The 17,130-nt window shown below is 35.9% G+C and overlaps 2 protein-coding genes across 2 annotated transcripts; one reads left to right on the forward strand and one right to left on the reverse strand.

The window, feature by feature from the left end:
- The first annotated feature begins 1,390 nt into the window (after positions 1 to 1,390).
- Positions 1,391 to 5,813, forward strand: pcp4l1 (Purkinje cell protein 4 like 1). Its single transcript, XM_084118709.1, has 3 exons — positions 1,391 to 1,572; positions 3,214 to 3,268; positions 4,199 to 5,813. Exons 1-3 carry the CDS (start codon positions 1,564 to 1,566, stop codon positions 4,348 to 4,350), a joined length of 216 nt encoding a protein of 71 aa, XP_083974835.1. The 5' UTR covers positions 1,391 to 1,563; the 3' UTR covers positions 4,351 to 5,813.
- A 1,490-nt stretch (positions 5,814 to 7,303) lies between these two features.
- On the reverse strand, positions 7,304 to 17,045 carry apold1a (apolipoprotein L domain containing 1a). The gene is made up of 20 exons (XM_084118703.1): positions 16,966 to 17,045; positions 16,411 to 16,490; positions 15,508 to 15,612; positions 15,356 to 15,424; positions 15,060 to 15,125; positions 14,864 to 14,935; positions 14,307 to 14,357; positions 13,959 to 14,030; positions 13,593 to 13,658; positions 13,387 to 13,449; positions 13,224 to 13,295; positions 13,046 to 13,114; positions 12,887 to 12,955; positions 12,612 to 12,674; positions 12,468 to 12,530; positions 12,273 to 12,347; positions 10,436 to 10,472; positions 9,673 to 9,724; positions 9,175 to 9,589; positions 7,304 to 9,057 (listed from the first exon to the last, which is right to left on the reverse strand). The coding sequence occupies exons 3-20, from the start codon at positions 15,544 to 15,546 to the stop codon at positions 8,494 to 8,496; spliced, it is 1,977 nt and encodes a 658-aa protein (XP_083974829.1). The 5' UTR covers positions 15,547 to 15,612; positions 16,411 to 16,490; positions 16,966 to 17,045; the 3' UTR covers positions 7,304 to 8,493.
- Between the last annotated feature and the right edge of the window lie 85 nt (positions 17,046 to 17,130).

Below are 17,130 nucleotides of genomic sequence, written 5' to 3' on the forward strand. Positions count from 1 at the left end.
ATAATGATGATAACAAAACGCAACATTTTATTGTTATTATTAGTAATAGTAGTAACGTTATACCAATTGCATATTCATCATAAGTCAAGAAACAAAACAAAAACAACAGCCTATTTATACAGGTAAAAGTATGGACCAATATCCATATCTAAAAATATTTGGATTAATTAATGATAATAATCAAGAATGCAAATAATAATAACAATAATAACGAGCATTTCATCATAATGTGAAAATATTACAAAAAGTATTATTATTATTATTATTATTATTATTATTATGCAGATTCATCATCAGTAATAAAAACAAAACAAAAAACAACATTATGTTTATACAGGTACAAATATGGCCCAATATCTGACTATATTTAATCAATATATTATTTTGATTAATTAATGATAATAATAAAACATGCAAATAATAATAATACATTAAATTAATAATTATTTCAATTTATTCCAAATAAAAATAATATGTAGCCTATTATATGTATTATTATTATTATTAACGACTTTCCGGGTTTCTCCGAAGCGGAGAGACTAAATTAAATATATATTTTTTTGTGTTCCCATTTTGCTCAAATAGCAAAATAAAAACTCCACATGTTTTCACAACTTTCAAAAACAGTTTTAAAAAAAGAGAGAAATATTTGTAATTTGATGCAAATGTAATGTAATAAGCATAGTGTAATGTACATACATTTACAAAAAAAAAGATAATATAAAAACTTTGCAGGATTATTTTATTTTTATTTATCTAAACCTTCTGATAATCTTATATATATATATATATATATATATATATATATATATATGTAGAGATAATGTAGAGCAAGGCGGTTGTTATAGCAAATACAACCCCGACAGGCTGATCAGGACCCTGACGCAAAGCGGAGGTTGTATTCACTATAATAACCGCCTCGCTTTACATTATCCTGCTTATTACATGGCTACCTACCAAATAAATCAATAATTTGACACAAAATATTGATTAAAAAAGGAGTTTATTGATTTAAAAACTATTGTATTGCTTCCGCTAAAGAAAATAGTCCGTTCCGTCTCTATGGTTAGAATCATCCTGCGTCCATAGCAATGCTCTGTTTTTTATGGCAACGGTGTAATAAATATATGCTTGTAATAAATATATGCTTTATTTGAACATTCAGTTTACAGTGTGAAACAACCAAATTAGAGCACAGCGATAAGTATTAAGAATAACAAAAATATAAAGAATAGTAAAAGAAAACAAAACTTTGCAGGATTTACGATGCTGATGACCGTTAAAATGCGTCCTCAAAGTCTGTGAAAAGGCCTGAACCATAGACAGTAAAAACGAACTAGAGAGAGAGAGAGAGAGAGAGAGAGAGAGCGCAGGGGCGTGTTTTTTTTCTAGATGAGAGCTGGAAATACTCCTCTGCATAATATTCTCGGTTCCGTTGTTCTGACATATATTCAAAGCACTCTGACCAAAAAAAGGAGGGAAATTCCGATTATATTTATTTGAGACTTTAAAACATTACAAATTAAACCGCGAACCGAAAAGGACATTCTCTCAGAAAGAACTATGAGTGAGGTGAGTTCTATTTGTTATTTTAAGACTGTATGATAAACCCGACTAACTTAAAAGTTAACGTTAATTCGAAGATTTATATAATAACATAATATGAATCTAGGACGTCCAATTAAATGCAAATGCTTTCTTTGTTGAGACAAAAAAAGGATTAAATCATTTAAATCCTTTGAATCATGCAAGTTGCATTAATAAAAATGGGTTAGCTGTAAACCCAACCCAAATTTAACGTCAGTAAAGATGAGAAATATAACCCTTTCTTTATATTTTTAATCTTTACTGAAATCAGAGGTTGGTTGACAGCTGAAACCATCTCTTTATGAATTTTGCAAATATATATAGAAAATATAATTCTTTAGATTTCCCTAGTTTAAAATGAAAGTGATGCTTTACATTCTTTTTGTGTGTCCCATTAATTGCCAATTAATAAGTGGCTCAGGGGAGCTTGACCCCGCTGATCTGAGCTTGGCTAATTAGCAGATGGAGATTGTGCCGTGAGGCTTGTGTGTATCAAGTGATGTGTGAGAGTGAAAATAAAGTGCTGTCTGAGGTAATGTAGAAGAGAAAAAGTAATGACTAACACACTGAGAGCCAGCTGGCAGCATGCATGCATGGGATCTCCCCCCCTTATCGTGATGTCTTTTAAGTGTGAAAGCCAGAAGTGTGAAGTCTTACCTCCACAATACTCATGACCTATTTTTGGCAAATTACGAGAAAATAAACAACAGAATGGCATGTACACACACAAAAAAAGGCATCTCTTTAGACCAAAGTTGTCGTTTTTATCTCAAAGCTCACAGAATGTGGTGGATGGTGCATTAAAACTTACTGGAGAGAGGAGGCTGAGGCTGGTTCAGAGTTCAGAGTAAGGTGAAGATGCTCTTTCTACCCAAAAAAGGCTTAACGGGGGAAAGGGCTGCAGCGATTTGCATTTGAAAGAGTCCCTTGCAGTGAGAGAGAGTGAATAATATGCGTATATGTGAGTGTGTTTAGGCAATGTTCCATTTCATCCCCCTTGATGACATTTTCTGTTCTCAAATAAGTATATCAGCAGCTTCAAGCAAATACCACAGTGTTTCTCAGATTTAAATGACAATTCATTGCTGAAATTACACATTTAAAAAGGATTTACACAAAAATACATGAACACAAACTGACACATTTTGGATGCCAATATGAATAACTCAAATCTAGGGCATCATCTCAAGGCTAATTTGTTCTCATAATTGAAAAAGCAAGGTCACAGATATACTGAATGTATTTTGGCCTTAAGTAGTTTACACCGTGTGCCTCGGAAACATGAACATTTAATAACCCCGTACTTTATCTATCAAATGTGAACAGGGATAAATTAATTTAAGAAATATATAATATAAAATACACACACACAGTAAGCTTGCATTTCATGGGGATCCTCTGCCTCTGTTCCAGATTGCACACAGAATTGAAAAAGGGGGATTAAACCGATGGGGATTAAAGGGTCTTTATCGCTCGGTGTCCTAACACACGCATGATAAAGCCCATATCAGGTTTTAATTTGATGGCAGACCAAGTACAAAATTCACAGATGCTCTGATTTTAGTTTTTACTGCATGCCTGAATGCTCTCACAATAAACCTGAAAGCTGCTGCCTCTTTCTTGCAGAACAGTTCATCTGATCCTCCCAACAGCACTCAGGGGCCCGCCACAGATGGAAAAGGTGTGTTTATGTGTTCCATTACAGCATATTTAACATTTTCATGATTTACTTCTTGAAAACATTTTTGTAGGCCAATGCAGAAGTTAGCATCATCCTTATTCCCTAATAGGATTTTTCCCTTTGGCTTTAGGATAGTTGCAGAAAATAAGCTCCGACCAACAGAACTTTTATGAATTTTGAAGCCTAAATACAATCATCAGAAGTAAAAAGCTAAACGTATGTTATAAACGGACTACACCATGGTCACCACCATTAAGCATCATAAAAAAGTAAGAATAGTTTGCAAGAGCGTGAATAATAAACACAACAAGGCTGTAAAAGCTGCCTATAGATATGCCTATAGTAGATATGTTTTTCGTCTTGATGACGTTTAATGTTCCCGACAACCTCTGTATAGTCCCATTTAGCCACTTGACAAGTAAAAGCTTTAAATAAAAACACAAGTGTTACTGATGTATTTTATGTCAAAGTATAAAATGTGAAAATATATTGCGCTTGAGCACAGAGCACAGAGATTTTTTCAGGCATTTAATCAAACACCCATTCAAAAAACCCATTGACTTTGGGACGTTGGAGCCGGAAGTGCTAAAATACTGGTTTCTGGTAAAAAATACATCATCCTTAAATGACTCATATTTGTCTCTGAAAGCTGAGATACAAGAAAACTTTTTAACATCGAAACAAATAGACATCTCATTTTTAACCATGAAAATGCACCGTACTGCTAAAAGATATTAGAACAAATACAGATTTTAAAGTTCTGTGGTATGAAAATGTAAACAATTGCTGATATATTTATAACAATTAACATAATTTAAGACCTGAATTGAGACGCATACACGCAGTGGCTTCACAAATGTAAGAAATATTGCAGTTCCTTTTACTATGCCATTAATGTCGTCAATGTTTGCGTTGTCATGTGTCCCTCAGCCGCCCAGGAGAAACCGGCGGACAAAGAGGGGAAGCCCCCTACGCAAGAACCCGAAGAAGAGATCGACATTGATCTGGAGGCGCCGGAGACAGAGAAAGCAGCTTTGGCAATACAGAATCAGTTTAGACGCTTCCAGAAGAAAAAGAAGTAGAAAAGGGAAGCCTGAACAAGAGAGTCGGTGGACAAAAAACGCCTTCCACAATATTCACTATGGAAAGAGAATTAACAAAGAAGAGACAGAGGAAAGTCAAGTGTGGGTGGGAAATTAGGGGTTTGGAAAATAAATGATAGCCCTGTGGCATCAACATGCTGGGTAGATTAGAGTTTAGGACATAAGAATAGAGAAGGATTTTCACTTTAAAAGACATGGCAGATTCTGTTCTCACTATATTTGTCTCCATCCTTCTCCTCTCCTGTAGACATAAATATAGGAACGCCAGTTACATGTGCAACACACATCTGTCATTTAATGTATTTAGTATCATTGATGCAATAGAACAAATGTAAGTGATATTAAACTTAATTCAAAGGGCAGTAAATGACCAAATGTTGCACTGCACTTACAGTAAAACATGTTGGCGTGAATCAGTATTAGATATGAAGTAGCTTAGTTGTAAATCTATTCTTAGAGTAAGCTGTTCATTTTTTTTGTGACAAGTGATTAAAAAAAGTAAGAAATCTTTATATCAACAGCAGACCAAATAATGATTATTTAATAACAGAAAAAAAAATATTATAACCTGACATTCTCAGAAGAATTAGCAATAGCAATATCTTGCATATTTATGCATTTTGGACAGGGATTTAATCAAGACACACTGAAGTTTAAATACAATAGCTTGTTATTTTTTAATATTAGCCCTATTACACTAGGCAAATGGCCTTGAAATACATGTACAATGGGCAAGTTTAACATTCTATTCAGTTAACTGTAAATAGCTGAATTTAGCACAAGGTCAAGAACCTTTTAAGTCATGTCATGCTCACTTAAATTAGCATAAATTCCTTTAATTTTTGCTTCAATGCCAGAAGTCACTGGCATGCAAGTGAGATCCTTGAATTTTTGGAGACTGGTGACTCAAATGAAGATGATTATCAAGGAAAGTGTAACATTTTGATCTATTTTAAGTGTCTTTATCTTTCTCCTTCCCCTATAATTAAAGTGGTCTCCACAGATATCTCAGAATAGCTCGTAAAAATTAGAGCAGTATATAGAGACTCATGATTATCTTGCAGTTAATGGGATAAATTATGTCTGTAATTGCATTGAGATAGGTTTGATGAAAATGTCATCTGTGCTTGATCGTTTTCAGATAACCACTGGCAAGGCAATTATTGAATACATCTGTTATTATTCTGTACATTTTATATCAAGTAGCCTATGACACATTTTACTGTTGGACAGACATTTATATCCTCCTGTATTGCTCTGTACTTATCTCTCTCTCTCTCTGTGTGTGTGCTCATGTGTGCTTGAGTGCTCTATCCTACACTTGTTTCTTTTTTCAGTGTGACTCATTGCTTCAATAGAAAGAATTGTATGTCCTGACCTGAATTGTATGTACTAGGGGCAGTAAGTAGATGGTTACATAAAGTGAAGAACATTATATAACATTAGTTTGCCTTTTCTCCATCAAACATATTGCATTTTCAATAAGTATTGCTACTATTGCAGTCTAGTATTTTTTAAACCTTCAATCTAAAATAGTTAATGCAGGAGTAAAGTGAAATGAATGGTAAAAAAAAAAAAGAAGTAATTATTGGATGTTCCCACTTACTTGTCGTTGTCTATAACCCAAAATAGAAAGCTTTTGATACCTAGTTTTATAGCTAAGAGTTTTATTGTTGCTGTCCCCTTATAAAGTAGCCTACAGTCAATAGTTACATCATTTAATAATTTAAAGAATGCACGTTTACTTGTGTTTGGTGCTGATATGTGTAGGAGGTGAATGGCATCATACAACCTAAAATCTTGCGAGAGGAGATGATGATGCCTAATACTAGTCTGATAGTGTTTAAAAACTATAACAACCTATACTATTATTTGAACAGCAGAGGGCAGTCTCTTTCTTTCTATCCATCTCAGGCAGTGTTTCCAAGTCCGTGGTTTTCCCGCGGAATTGGGCTACTTTTAAAGGGGTGGTATAATGCCCTTTTCACAAGATGTAAAATATGTCTTTGATGTCCCCAGAGTGTGTATGTGAAGTTTTAGCTCAAAATACCCCACAGATATTTGTATATAGCATGTTAAAGTTGTCACTTTTTGAGGGTGAGCAAAAACGCACCGTTTTGTGTCTGTTCCTTTAAATGCAAATGAGCTGCTGCTCCTGGCACAGAGGGTGGAGCTTCAACAGCTTGTGTCATTTTACCTCACACAGACATGCACTAAAAATTTCAAAAACTTTTAGCCTTTTATGTTCAAACCAAAGTCAGATGATGTCAACGGAGTCAATGATGGAGAGACTCAAGAAGTGACAATGTAGAGTGCAACAGGACATTTCTGAATGGTTTGTTGATGAATTTATGCAGCTTTTGTGTAGTTATCTTCTAGTCATTGATTAGCATATTCTGTCTTGATAATCTATATATCATGTTCAGGGGGTGGGGTTTATGTAAATTTTAGGGTTAGTGATGTCAGGAATGTGGTGTAGTCTCTACCAGCCGTTTGTTGTAGTCCTTAAAAAGGAATTTCTTTAAAAGCAAATAACTCCCTTTGCTTTGAACTTTGAGCATTGTTACTTTGCAGATGTTGTTTATGCTCAAACAGCAACATTACACACTAACTAAAGTTAGAAAAGTGAAATCATAATCAACCACCCCTTTAAAGGTAGGGTAGGCAATTTGAGAGACTAGCAATAGAGTGGTGCATGTATGACTTCAGAACCAAGAAGTCTAATGCGCCACTGGTTCCTTCAATATTTTCCTATGGGGTTTTATAATTATTATTATTTATTTATTTTTTGAGTAAAATAAAGCCTGTGGTAAACAACTTGACAGTACTTTGACGTTTAGTTCTACAAATTAGTCTTCCGGGTTCTGACGTCATACCTGCACCAATCTATGGCAAGCTAGCTTTTAAAGCATAAGATCCTTTTCCATCTCCCTTCAGAGTGCTCTCCAAAGCCACACCAAATTTTATTTATAAACCACTTTTATGCATTGCATAAATCCATAGAAAAAGAACCATACAAAACATTTTGTGGAAAAAAATTAAAACCAGTAAAAGTGCAGTCAAAGAATAAAAAAATATGTAAATAAATTAATAATACAGAACATATCAAAAACATATTACAACTATGATGCATAAAATCCATCATAAAAACTTTTTTTTTTTAATTTAGGGAGCAGAGGGGATGAAATAGGATCAGAATTCAAACGTATGACACCTGTATATGTCCCAGAGTTAAATCCACAATATTGAAATGCTTTTTTACCTACACTTCATCTTTAGTGCACACTGCCAGCACTGGTTTAAGGTGTTTCATTAGTGTAAAAGTCACAAAAGAATGCTTCCCATATATAATTCTGATGAACTGAAACAAACAGGTTTTTTGTTTGTGTGTGTTCAAATCCACACCAGAGAATTCTGAAAATCTCAATTATAGGCTACAGGTTTTGGTTATCAGGTTGAGAATAAAGTTTCTGACTCAACCCTTATACTGCCAGTCCAGATTCTTAGACCATTATACTGCTTGCAAGACAAGACTACTGATATACCTTAAACATCAAAGTTTAGTGCTTTGTTCTAAACCCACAACCCTAAATATAGAAATTAATTTAGAAATTTTCTTCTGCATATAGTGAATTGTGATCGCCATATCTTTAACACTTGCAGGTTAAATTACAGTTGTCATTTTGATTCTTGTGTGTAGCACACAGAAAACAAAATGCATACATGATGCAACATTTGATTTATACAGAATCAGAAGCCTGAAACATAGTATTACTTAAAACTTAAACACGAATCTGATATTTACTTCTGGTAATGCAATAGTTGTTTTTTCTTCCTCCCCTCTTACTTCTCAATTTACTGTGTCCTGTCACTTTTTTGTGTTAGCTTGAAGAATACATAAGGGTTTCTATACTTCTTATCCCCCTTGTGTTCACTTAAATGATCCCCTTTCTCTCTCTTTAACCCAGATGTGTTCAGTTCCTCTTATAATCTGTGATGATCAGACCCCAAATCTTTGAATTTGATTTGCCAACCATCCTGCTTTTGTTGTTTCCATATGTTAGCTCACTGTTAAGACTTTTTTAATATCATTTTTATAATTGCTTTTTGCTCTTTGACTACTCATTTCTTTTTTGTGGTATCTTTGTTCATTTGCTCCAGTGTAGTTTTCTGGTCAAGTTTCTCCTCCAACTGATCAAGTTCTTGCTCAAGTAGAGCCAGTTTAATAGGATCTGACTCACATTTGTCTTCATCCTCCTCCTCTTCTTCATATTCTTCCACTTCAATTCCATCCATGGTCTTTTGTAGCTGAGTCTTCACTTTGTTTAGTTCCAGTAGGCCGTGTTGAAGCTCTTTGCATACTTCTCGGATCTTGGAGGCAAATTTGGTCTTGGCACCTTTGCGGAGTTCATTGGAGTCTTTGGCAAGAAAAAAGACATCCAGGGCTAGAAAGAGAGTGGACATGACCCCCGTGGTGATACTGATGGCCCTGACGGCTTTGGCAGCTCCTCCAGCAACACCTAAAACTTTCACAGTGCTGATAAGCCTTTCAGTGTTAATCATGAGGGCTTTACCTGCTCGCCCACCTTCCTTCATCACATGCTTTATGTTGCGGCTAAGTCTCGTGTTGACCACACTCTCAGAGTACTCCTTAAAATCCCATTCTTGCAGAGTGTTCATTCCTTCCTACATACACAACAGGCAAAACTTGAGATAGATAGATAGATAGATAGATAGATAGATAGATAGATAGATAGATAGATAGATAGATAGATAGATAGATAGATAGATAGATAGACATACTTGCATGAATTCCAGACAATCTCTGATGTCATTGATCTCGTCCTGGTAGCCCTGGATCATCTTTTCCACCTTCTTGCGGTCCATTTTGGATTGAACTGCATCAGTGATGTTAGCTGTGGCTGAGGTGATGCTCCCAGCTGTTGCCACACTGATACCCACCGCAGTAACGATAGTAGAGGTGCCAAAAGTGAAGGGTGCCAGTATGAGGCCGGTAATGGTGGCTATGCCCCCGGCCACACAAGCCACACCCCCTCCGACAGCTGCGCTCACGGTCTTCTTATGGAAGGTGTCAGCAGTGTCCGCTAATGCAAGCAACTCTACAATGCGACGTTGCATAGAGGCTCCACGCTGGTTGAACAGACTGACAAAGAGACGGGCTGCCATGAACACACGGTCTGCAGCAGCCTCAACAGCCCTAAGAGACAAACATTAACAAAACAGATCAGTGGTTTTAGGAGGCAATTAGACAGTTTTTTTTAAAAATCCACATTTACTCACAGCTCCTCCTTATCCTCCTGAAAATTTGCTGTTTCATTCCATTCAGTCCAACCTGTCAAAATTCAGTAAGTCATATGAAATTAGTGAGGACAAGTAGTTCATCATCATTTTATATTTTTAGCAGTGCACTGCAGCAACAAACACACAGCATGGCTGTTATAGGCCAATGCATCATGTCTTATACTGTTTTTTAGTATTCTGTCATTAAAACATGCTTTTTAAGACGCTGTGTTAAGTTGAATCTTTTGCTCATCATTACATATTCAGGTCTTTAGTGACCCGGATCTAACACATATGGCTCTCTAATTGCCGTAATAGTATAAAAGGTTCTTTATATTTTAATAACAATTATAAAAGAATAAAATAAGGCATATTTCGTAACCTTCTGAAACTTGGAAGGGTTCAGTTTGATGTTTTTCTTTTACCATCATCACTCTCATCGTCATCTCATTTCCCCAGTTCATTCAGCATCTGGCTCATATTCATGATCTCAAAACTATCTTTTCAACATATTCAAAATCAATATTTTGATCGCTGACAGCAGTTGTTTATAATACACCGATTGAGGAATACTAATATGGTTGATGTATAACTTTAAAAAAAGGGTAGTGGATGACGTCCTAGGTCAATAAAGACCCGATGTATGCATTTAAAGGTTAAACAGTATAGCAGACTAGTCTTCTAGGAAAACCATGACCAGCAAATTAGGAAAATATGTAGTTTTTCACATGCATAATGTGTTTCAAAATTTGACCCAACTCACACTCAACAGTTTTCCACCAGTCCATCAGGCCATCATCCTTTGAACAGAGAGCAAAAGATAAAAAAAGGTTAAAACAGATTTCAAAATCAGTAAAATTTAACATTAATATATATATATATATATATATATATATATATATACACAGTGAGGAAAATAAGTATTTGAACACCCTGCTATTTTGCAAGTTCTCCCACTTGGAAATCATGGAGGGGTCTGAAATTGTCATCGTAGGTGCATGTCCACTGTGAGAGACATAATCCAAAAAAAAAAATCCAGAAATCACAATAAATGATTTTTAAACTATTTATTTGTATGATACAGCTGCAAATAAGTATTTGAACACCTGTCTATCAGCTAGAATTCTGACCCTCAAAGACCTGTTAGTCTGCCTTTAAAATGTCCACCTCCACTCCATTTATTATCCTAAATTAGATGCACCTGTTTGAGGTCGTTAGCTGCATAAAGACACCTGTCCACCCCATACAATCAGTAAGAATCCAACTACTAACATGGCCAAGACCAAAGAGCTGTCCAAAGACACTAGAGACAAAATTGTACACCTCCACAAGGCTGGAAAGGGCTACGGGGGAATTGCCAAGCAGCTTGGTGAAAAAAGGTCCACTGTTGGAGCAATCATTAGAAAATGGAAGAAGCTAAACATGACTGTCAATCTCCCTCGGACTGGGGCTCCATGCAAGATCTCACCTCGTGGGGTCTCAATGATCCTAAGAAAGGTGAGAAATCAGCCCAGAACTACACGGGAGGAGCTGGTCAATGACCTGAAAAGAGCTGGGACCACCGTTTCCAAGGTTACTGTTGGTAATACACTAAGACGTCATGGTTTGAAATCATGCATGGCACGGAAGGTTCCCCTGCTTAAACCAGCACATGTCAAGGCCCGTCTTAAGTTTGCCAATGACCATTTGGATGATCCAGAGGAGTCATGGGAGAAAGTCATGTGGTCAGATGAGACCAAAATAGAACTTTTTGGTCATAATTCCACTAAACGTGTTTGGAGGAAGAAGAATGATGAGTACCATCCCAAGAACACCATCCCTACTGTGAAGCATGGGGGTGGTAGCATCATGCTTTGGGGGTGTTCTTCTGCACATGGGACAGGGCGACTGCACTGTATTAAGGAGAGGATGACCGGGGCCATGTATTGCGAGATTTTGGGGAACAACCTCCTTCCCTCAGTTAGAGCATTGAAGATGGGTCGAGGCTGGGTCTTCCAACATGACAATGACCCGAAGCACACAGCCAGGATAACCAAGGAGTGGCTCTGTAAGAAGCATATCAAGGTTCTGGCGTGGCCTAGCCAGTCTCCAGACCTAAACCCAATAGAGAATCTTTGGAGGGAGCTCAAACTCCGTGTTTCTCAGCGACAGCCCAGAAACCTGACTGATCTAGAGAAGATCTGTGTGGAGGAGTGGGCCAAAATCCCTCCTGCAGTGTGTGCAAACCTGGTGAAAAACTACAGGAAACGTTTGACCTCTGTAATTGCAAACAAAGGCTACTGTACCAAATATTAACATTGATTTTCTCAGGTGTTCAAATACTTATTTGCAGCTGTATCATACAAATAAATAGTTAAAAAATCATACATTGTGATTTCTGGATTTATTTTTTTAGATTATGTCTCTCACAGTGGACATGCACCTACGATGACAATTTCAGACCCCTCCATGATTTCTAAGTGGGAGAACTTGCAAAATAGCAGGGTGTTCAAATACTTATTTTCCTCACTGTATATACATACAGTATATATATATATATAATGTATATACTGTATGCATGCATGTATGTATATATAAAACAATACAAAAAATGTATATACCTCATCTGCCTCTAAAGAATTTAAATCTGTTGGGTAGGCAGCCATTTCCACTGGCAGGATTTCAAAAGTACAGTCCTATAACATACAGAGAATAAGGTATTATAAAAGTATTAAGTGAAGGCATAATGTGATATCGATGCACCATAGAAGCAACATAATAATTTGCAATTATAACTCATTGCAATTACAACTCACCTCAGTTGTCTGAAATTGCTGCATTTCCATCGGCACCTCAATTATATCTTCTTGATTGGAACACTATAGAAAGATTTTATAGTATGACAATTTTTTTATGTAAACTATTAAATTATATATATATTTTTTAAAGTGTTACATTACCTGAATACTGGGAGAAAATGTTGACATTCTAGGTAGAGATCTCTTCACTCTAAATGATACAACCTGAAAGGATGTGAACAGCAAAGAAGATTGGAGTATGTGAACTGACACTAAATAATTTTTAAGTGCAAACAAAAAGCAGAATTCCACAACTGTTTGTGGCATTATGATGAAAATGATCATCAGTTATATGTGTAGTTTATTGTACTGATGGGCTTCTATTTCCTACAGTATTCCCACCTGTGTATACCAAAGAGAAAACAAGTGATCCTCACCTTGGTATTACTGTTAGAAACTTTTATATCATTATTTTCCATGCATTTTCTGGGCACTGCAATAGATTTCTAGGACATAGAGGAAACAGTTCAACATTTGTCGCACAACTTCATTTACTTTGCAGGCAACTTAAGATCAATACCGATTTGGTAAAGTACCTTTTCAGTGCCAGTGTCCAAGAAGCTATAATCCCAGTCAATACATTTACTGTGCTCACTTAACGGATCCTACATATAGAATTAACTGTCATTTTAAAAATGGTTTAAAAGTACATGATATTTGTAAAGACTATCAACAATATAAAAATACAGCAATAAAAGGGGGAAGCTGTGTTACCGTCTCAGCAGTGAAACGTAATGCCGGTTTTGGAGAACTGTGGAAAGTGCCACTACGTTTGCCTGAGTTATCCTGCACAAAAGGGACAGTAATTGTGAATGGCAGATGACTAAGCAATTACATATATTCTATTGTATACAATATAAAGGGCAGTGATAAGCACCTTTAAGTTGTATAAGAGATCGTCATTACTGGCCAGCAGTTTAATGTGTAATGGTGGGCTGTCCTACAAGAAGAAAGCTTGTTAATACTGTGAATTATCATCTGGAAGGTAGGGGTACCAATGCAAAAAATACACAAAAACACACTACCTATAAATAAAATAGACCTTCATATGCTAATTATTTTGTTGTTGTTGCAGAAATATACCTCTCCAGACGTGTCCTCAGTTCCTCGAGGAAATGTTTGGAGAAAATTAAACAGGGAATTTCCCTCCTAAAGAAATTAATCTGAGAATTAGATTTGCATTTCGTTTTACTTTGAATTCATGATAAATTGCCAATGTTATTGGTCCCACTGAACTTCAGTGACTTTGCGGCTTACAAGACTCTCACTGGCTGAAAAATCCTAATTTTTCAATGCTGTTTCTACCTGAATGGACAGCAGATCTTCATATTATACAAAGCTAAACTAATTATATCATAATTTAGACAGTATTGCTGCATAAATGTAAACTTTAAGACATTCATTTAAGAATACATGACTGCATGAACAAGGCTGTAGTTTTTTCCACACCTTGGTGTTGTTGTTTTCTGTTTGGTTGAGATTACCAGCTGAGAGTTCTCCATGTTGTAATAAGAGTTCTTCCTGTCAAGAAAGAAAAAGGAAGGAAACACCAGACACGGTATGTGTGAGCTAAACCAAAATTGCAGGTAGCATTATTCTGTGTAATGTGTAACATCAAAGCATGATTTTTACAGATTGAACACAGATTGTGGACACAGGGTGGACCACCTGAGCTTTTGTGGTGACCTTAGAGAAGCCTAATCCAAACCTATTGTGTCATTACAAAAGCTGTGATTCATATTTGATGTTCGGGTAAAGATGTCAAGTTATGTAAAGTGTAATGTAATTACAACAGACCTTATTGCTGTGTTGGTCGGACAGACTGTCAGTGGTGGCAGTGAAGCAATCCTGGGGCAAACGGAAAGATAATTGCTGAAAACCTTGCGTTATCTTCCATAACAGATAATAATCAATAGCTCAAAGTGTATATGGAACTCTACAGGCAAAAATCTAATTTGATCATGGGATTCCTATCCTGAGTATTTGGATGATGTATGAGCAAATTCACTGAGCAAGTCTCTTGCCTCCCCTAGTGGTAAAATAGGATACACTAACATGGCCTAACAGTAGCTGTGTGATGTAATGTATACAAAATAATGTGTGTCTGCAATGCATAATGAGACGCAATGGTTGCAAAAAGTTTTTGGACACCTGAACCAAACTTAGAAATACATAAATTTGACTGTTAGACAATGGATGTTAGCAACATTTTGACACCTCAATGATGTTCAATTTCATGGTCAGGCCATTTACTTATATTACACTATGAATTTATTAGTTCAACTAGCATCTGTAAATCAACAGACTGTATAAAATAGCTTCAAGTGTCTGTCTTCAGTAAACACATGTTCTACCTCTTGTGCAGGAAGATTCGTCAACTTTTTAGGAGTTCTTTTAAACAACTGGCTGAAAACAGCAGCTTTCCCCTGACACATAAAGAAAATGTACATTCTACTAACATTTTCATTGTAAAAAATAAACATTAAAAACAATGAAATGGATATAAATATACACCATGTATGATTAAAGTCAAGAATATAATTTGATGACCTTAGGGTTGTTGTTGTCTGGTTGTTGATCAGTGAGAGCCGAGAGATCACTCTCAGTTAGCATGTTCTGGGAAAAGATTATTGAAGAAAACTGATTATTCTCAGAAAAAATACCATTGCTATATTTATATCATTCACACTACAATAATAAATCAGATTCTTCCTTTTTTGCAGTCTGTCTATATTCCAAAATGTTACCAAAAAAAGCAGAGTCAAAATGGTAATATTCTGAGAAATCAAACTATAACATCAACTCTAAAAGTGCATTAAAGATAGAACATACAATTAGAAACTGACCATGATTTTGCTGTTCTTTAGCAGACCGTCATTATTGCCAGTGATTCCACCATGCACAATATTCTCATCCTAGAGAACAAAAAATGGTCAACTAACCATTGCAAATGAAAGCACAGATATTACAGAGAGTCAGGCTGCATCAAACTAATTACCCTAGCTTGAATGCTTGCAGTTCCTACACCCTTAAACATGTACCGTCTCGCCTCAGATGAGTGCTCAGCTGTGTCTGATCGCCTGGGTATTGAATCTACTTTCTCCTTTAGCACAAGCAGAGACAAAAACACACAGCAATACACACACAGTTATACATGTGGCTGCAAAAAAATGTATTTGAGTTTTTAAATGTGTAACACAATGACACATTCAAATGTTCAATATCTCACATTCACACCTAAACTAATAAAATGGGGATGCAGCTCCAGACAAGTTTTCAGTGGTTCTAGTTCATGACTTCCTTGTTCATATAAATCTATATTTAATCTATATGTTCTTAATTGATTGTAATTGTACTTTTTTTAACTCTCTTTCTCTCTTCTTGGACACTGAAATATCATTGTGTACAGATGTACTATACAAATAAACTTGCCTTGCCTTTTCATGTCACAATTAAATGTAGGGTTGTGGGACGCTGGAGCCTAAAGGCAGGGAAACACCTTGGACCAGTCCATCACAGAGCTAACACACAAAGACTCACACCCTCGAATAATTTAATGACTCCAATTATGTGAAAATCTAATAAATTTATTTTTTTTAAATGCCATAGCCAACCTGATGGCAATATTACTGCAACCTCTTTAGTGAGCATATGGAAACCTTTTCACACTGCTCATTCTCTCTCTTCATCTTGACAAATTCTAAATTATCTAACTTACAGAAAAAATGCAAGTATTAATTATTATTTATAATTTAATTTTATTTAATTTATACAATTATTAATATTTCTTCAAATTAATTTTAAAATAGCCAAATATTTAAATAAATTATTTTAGCATTGTCACCATGGAACTGAAAAAAATATTTCAATTATTTATTTTTTCATGTGACTGCTTCCTTACCTCATTTTAGCGTAGGGGAGGTCTGAGCTTCTGCTTCAGTTTTCCCTCTGTTATCAACCACTGCACTTCTCCATTTCTAACTAAAAAAAAGAACAAGTTTGCACAATGTATGTATCATATAGAAACCAAAATGATGAATATTGAAGCGTTTCACAGGCAACACTGCGCCGGAGAGTACTGTAACACAATCTTAAAAACGACAAACACTGACATCATTCATGATCACAAACAACTGCAAACATTATCACCAGTGTCAACGCCTCGGGCTCACGACGCTTCATTAGTTATTTGCTAGGATGCACTTTGGTTTGCTCACTTTTTATGCTTTTATTTTTTTTATAAACAACAATGTGGAATTCTTTTTCGATATTGACATTCCGTTGTTAGTGTGGATTTTTCTAGTCTGAGGCAAAGCGTCTGATCTAGTATGACACATTGCGCGTGCGAGCCAAACAGGAAGCCACTTGACTTTACCGAAACTTAACTCTATAGTTTATTTGATAAACATACAGAATTGCCAATTGTGACGATATTTCTCCGAACTGTTTTGCCTACCTTATGTTCCCATGCGTACAGCTAAAGAGAAATGGTCTGTCAAAACTTGTCAAGCTCCGCCCGGTTAATCTGTGTTGTGTAATAACAGAATCACAGCGAGACGGTTTAACAGGGTGTCAGTATGACTCCAGTCTCTTTACACCCAGTAGGGGGAAAAAAGAGAAA

The sequence above is a fragment of the Abramis brama genome, assembly GCF_963993115.1.
Source record: "Abramis brama genome assembly, chromosome: 7".
Taxonomy (NCBI): Eukaryota; Metazoa; Chordata; class Actinopteri; order Cypriniformes; family Leuciscidae; genus Abramis; species Abramis brama.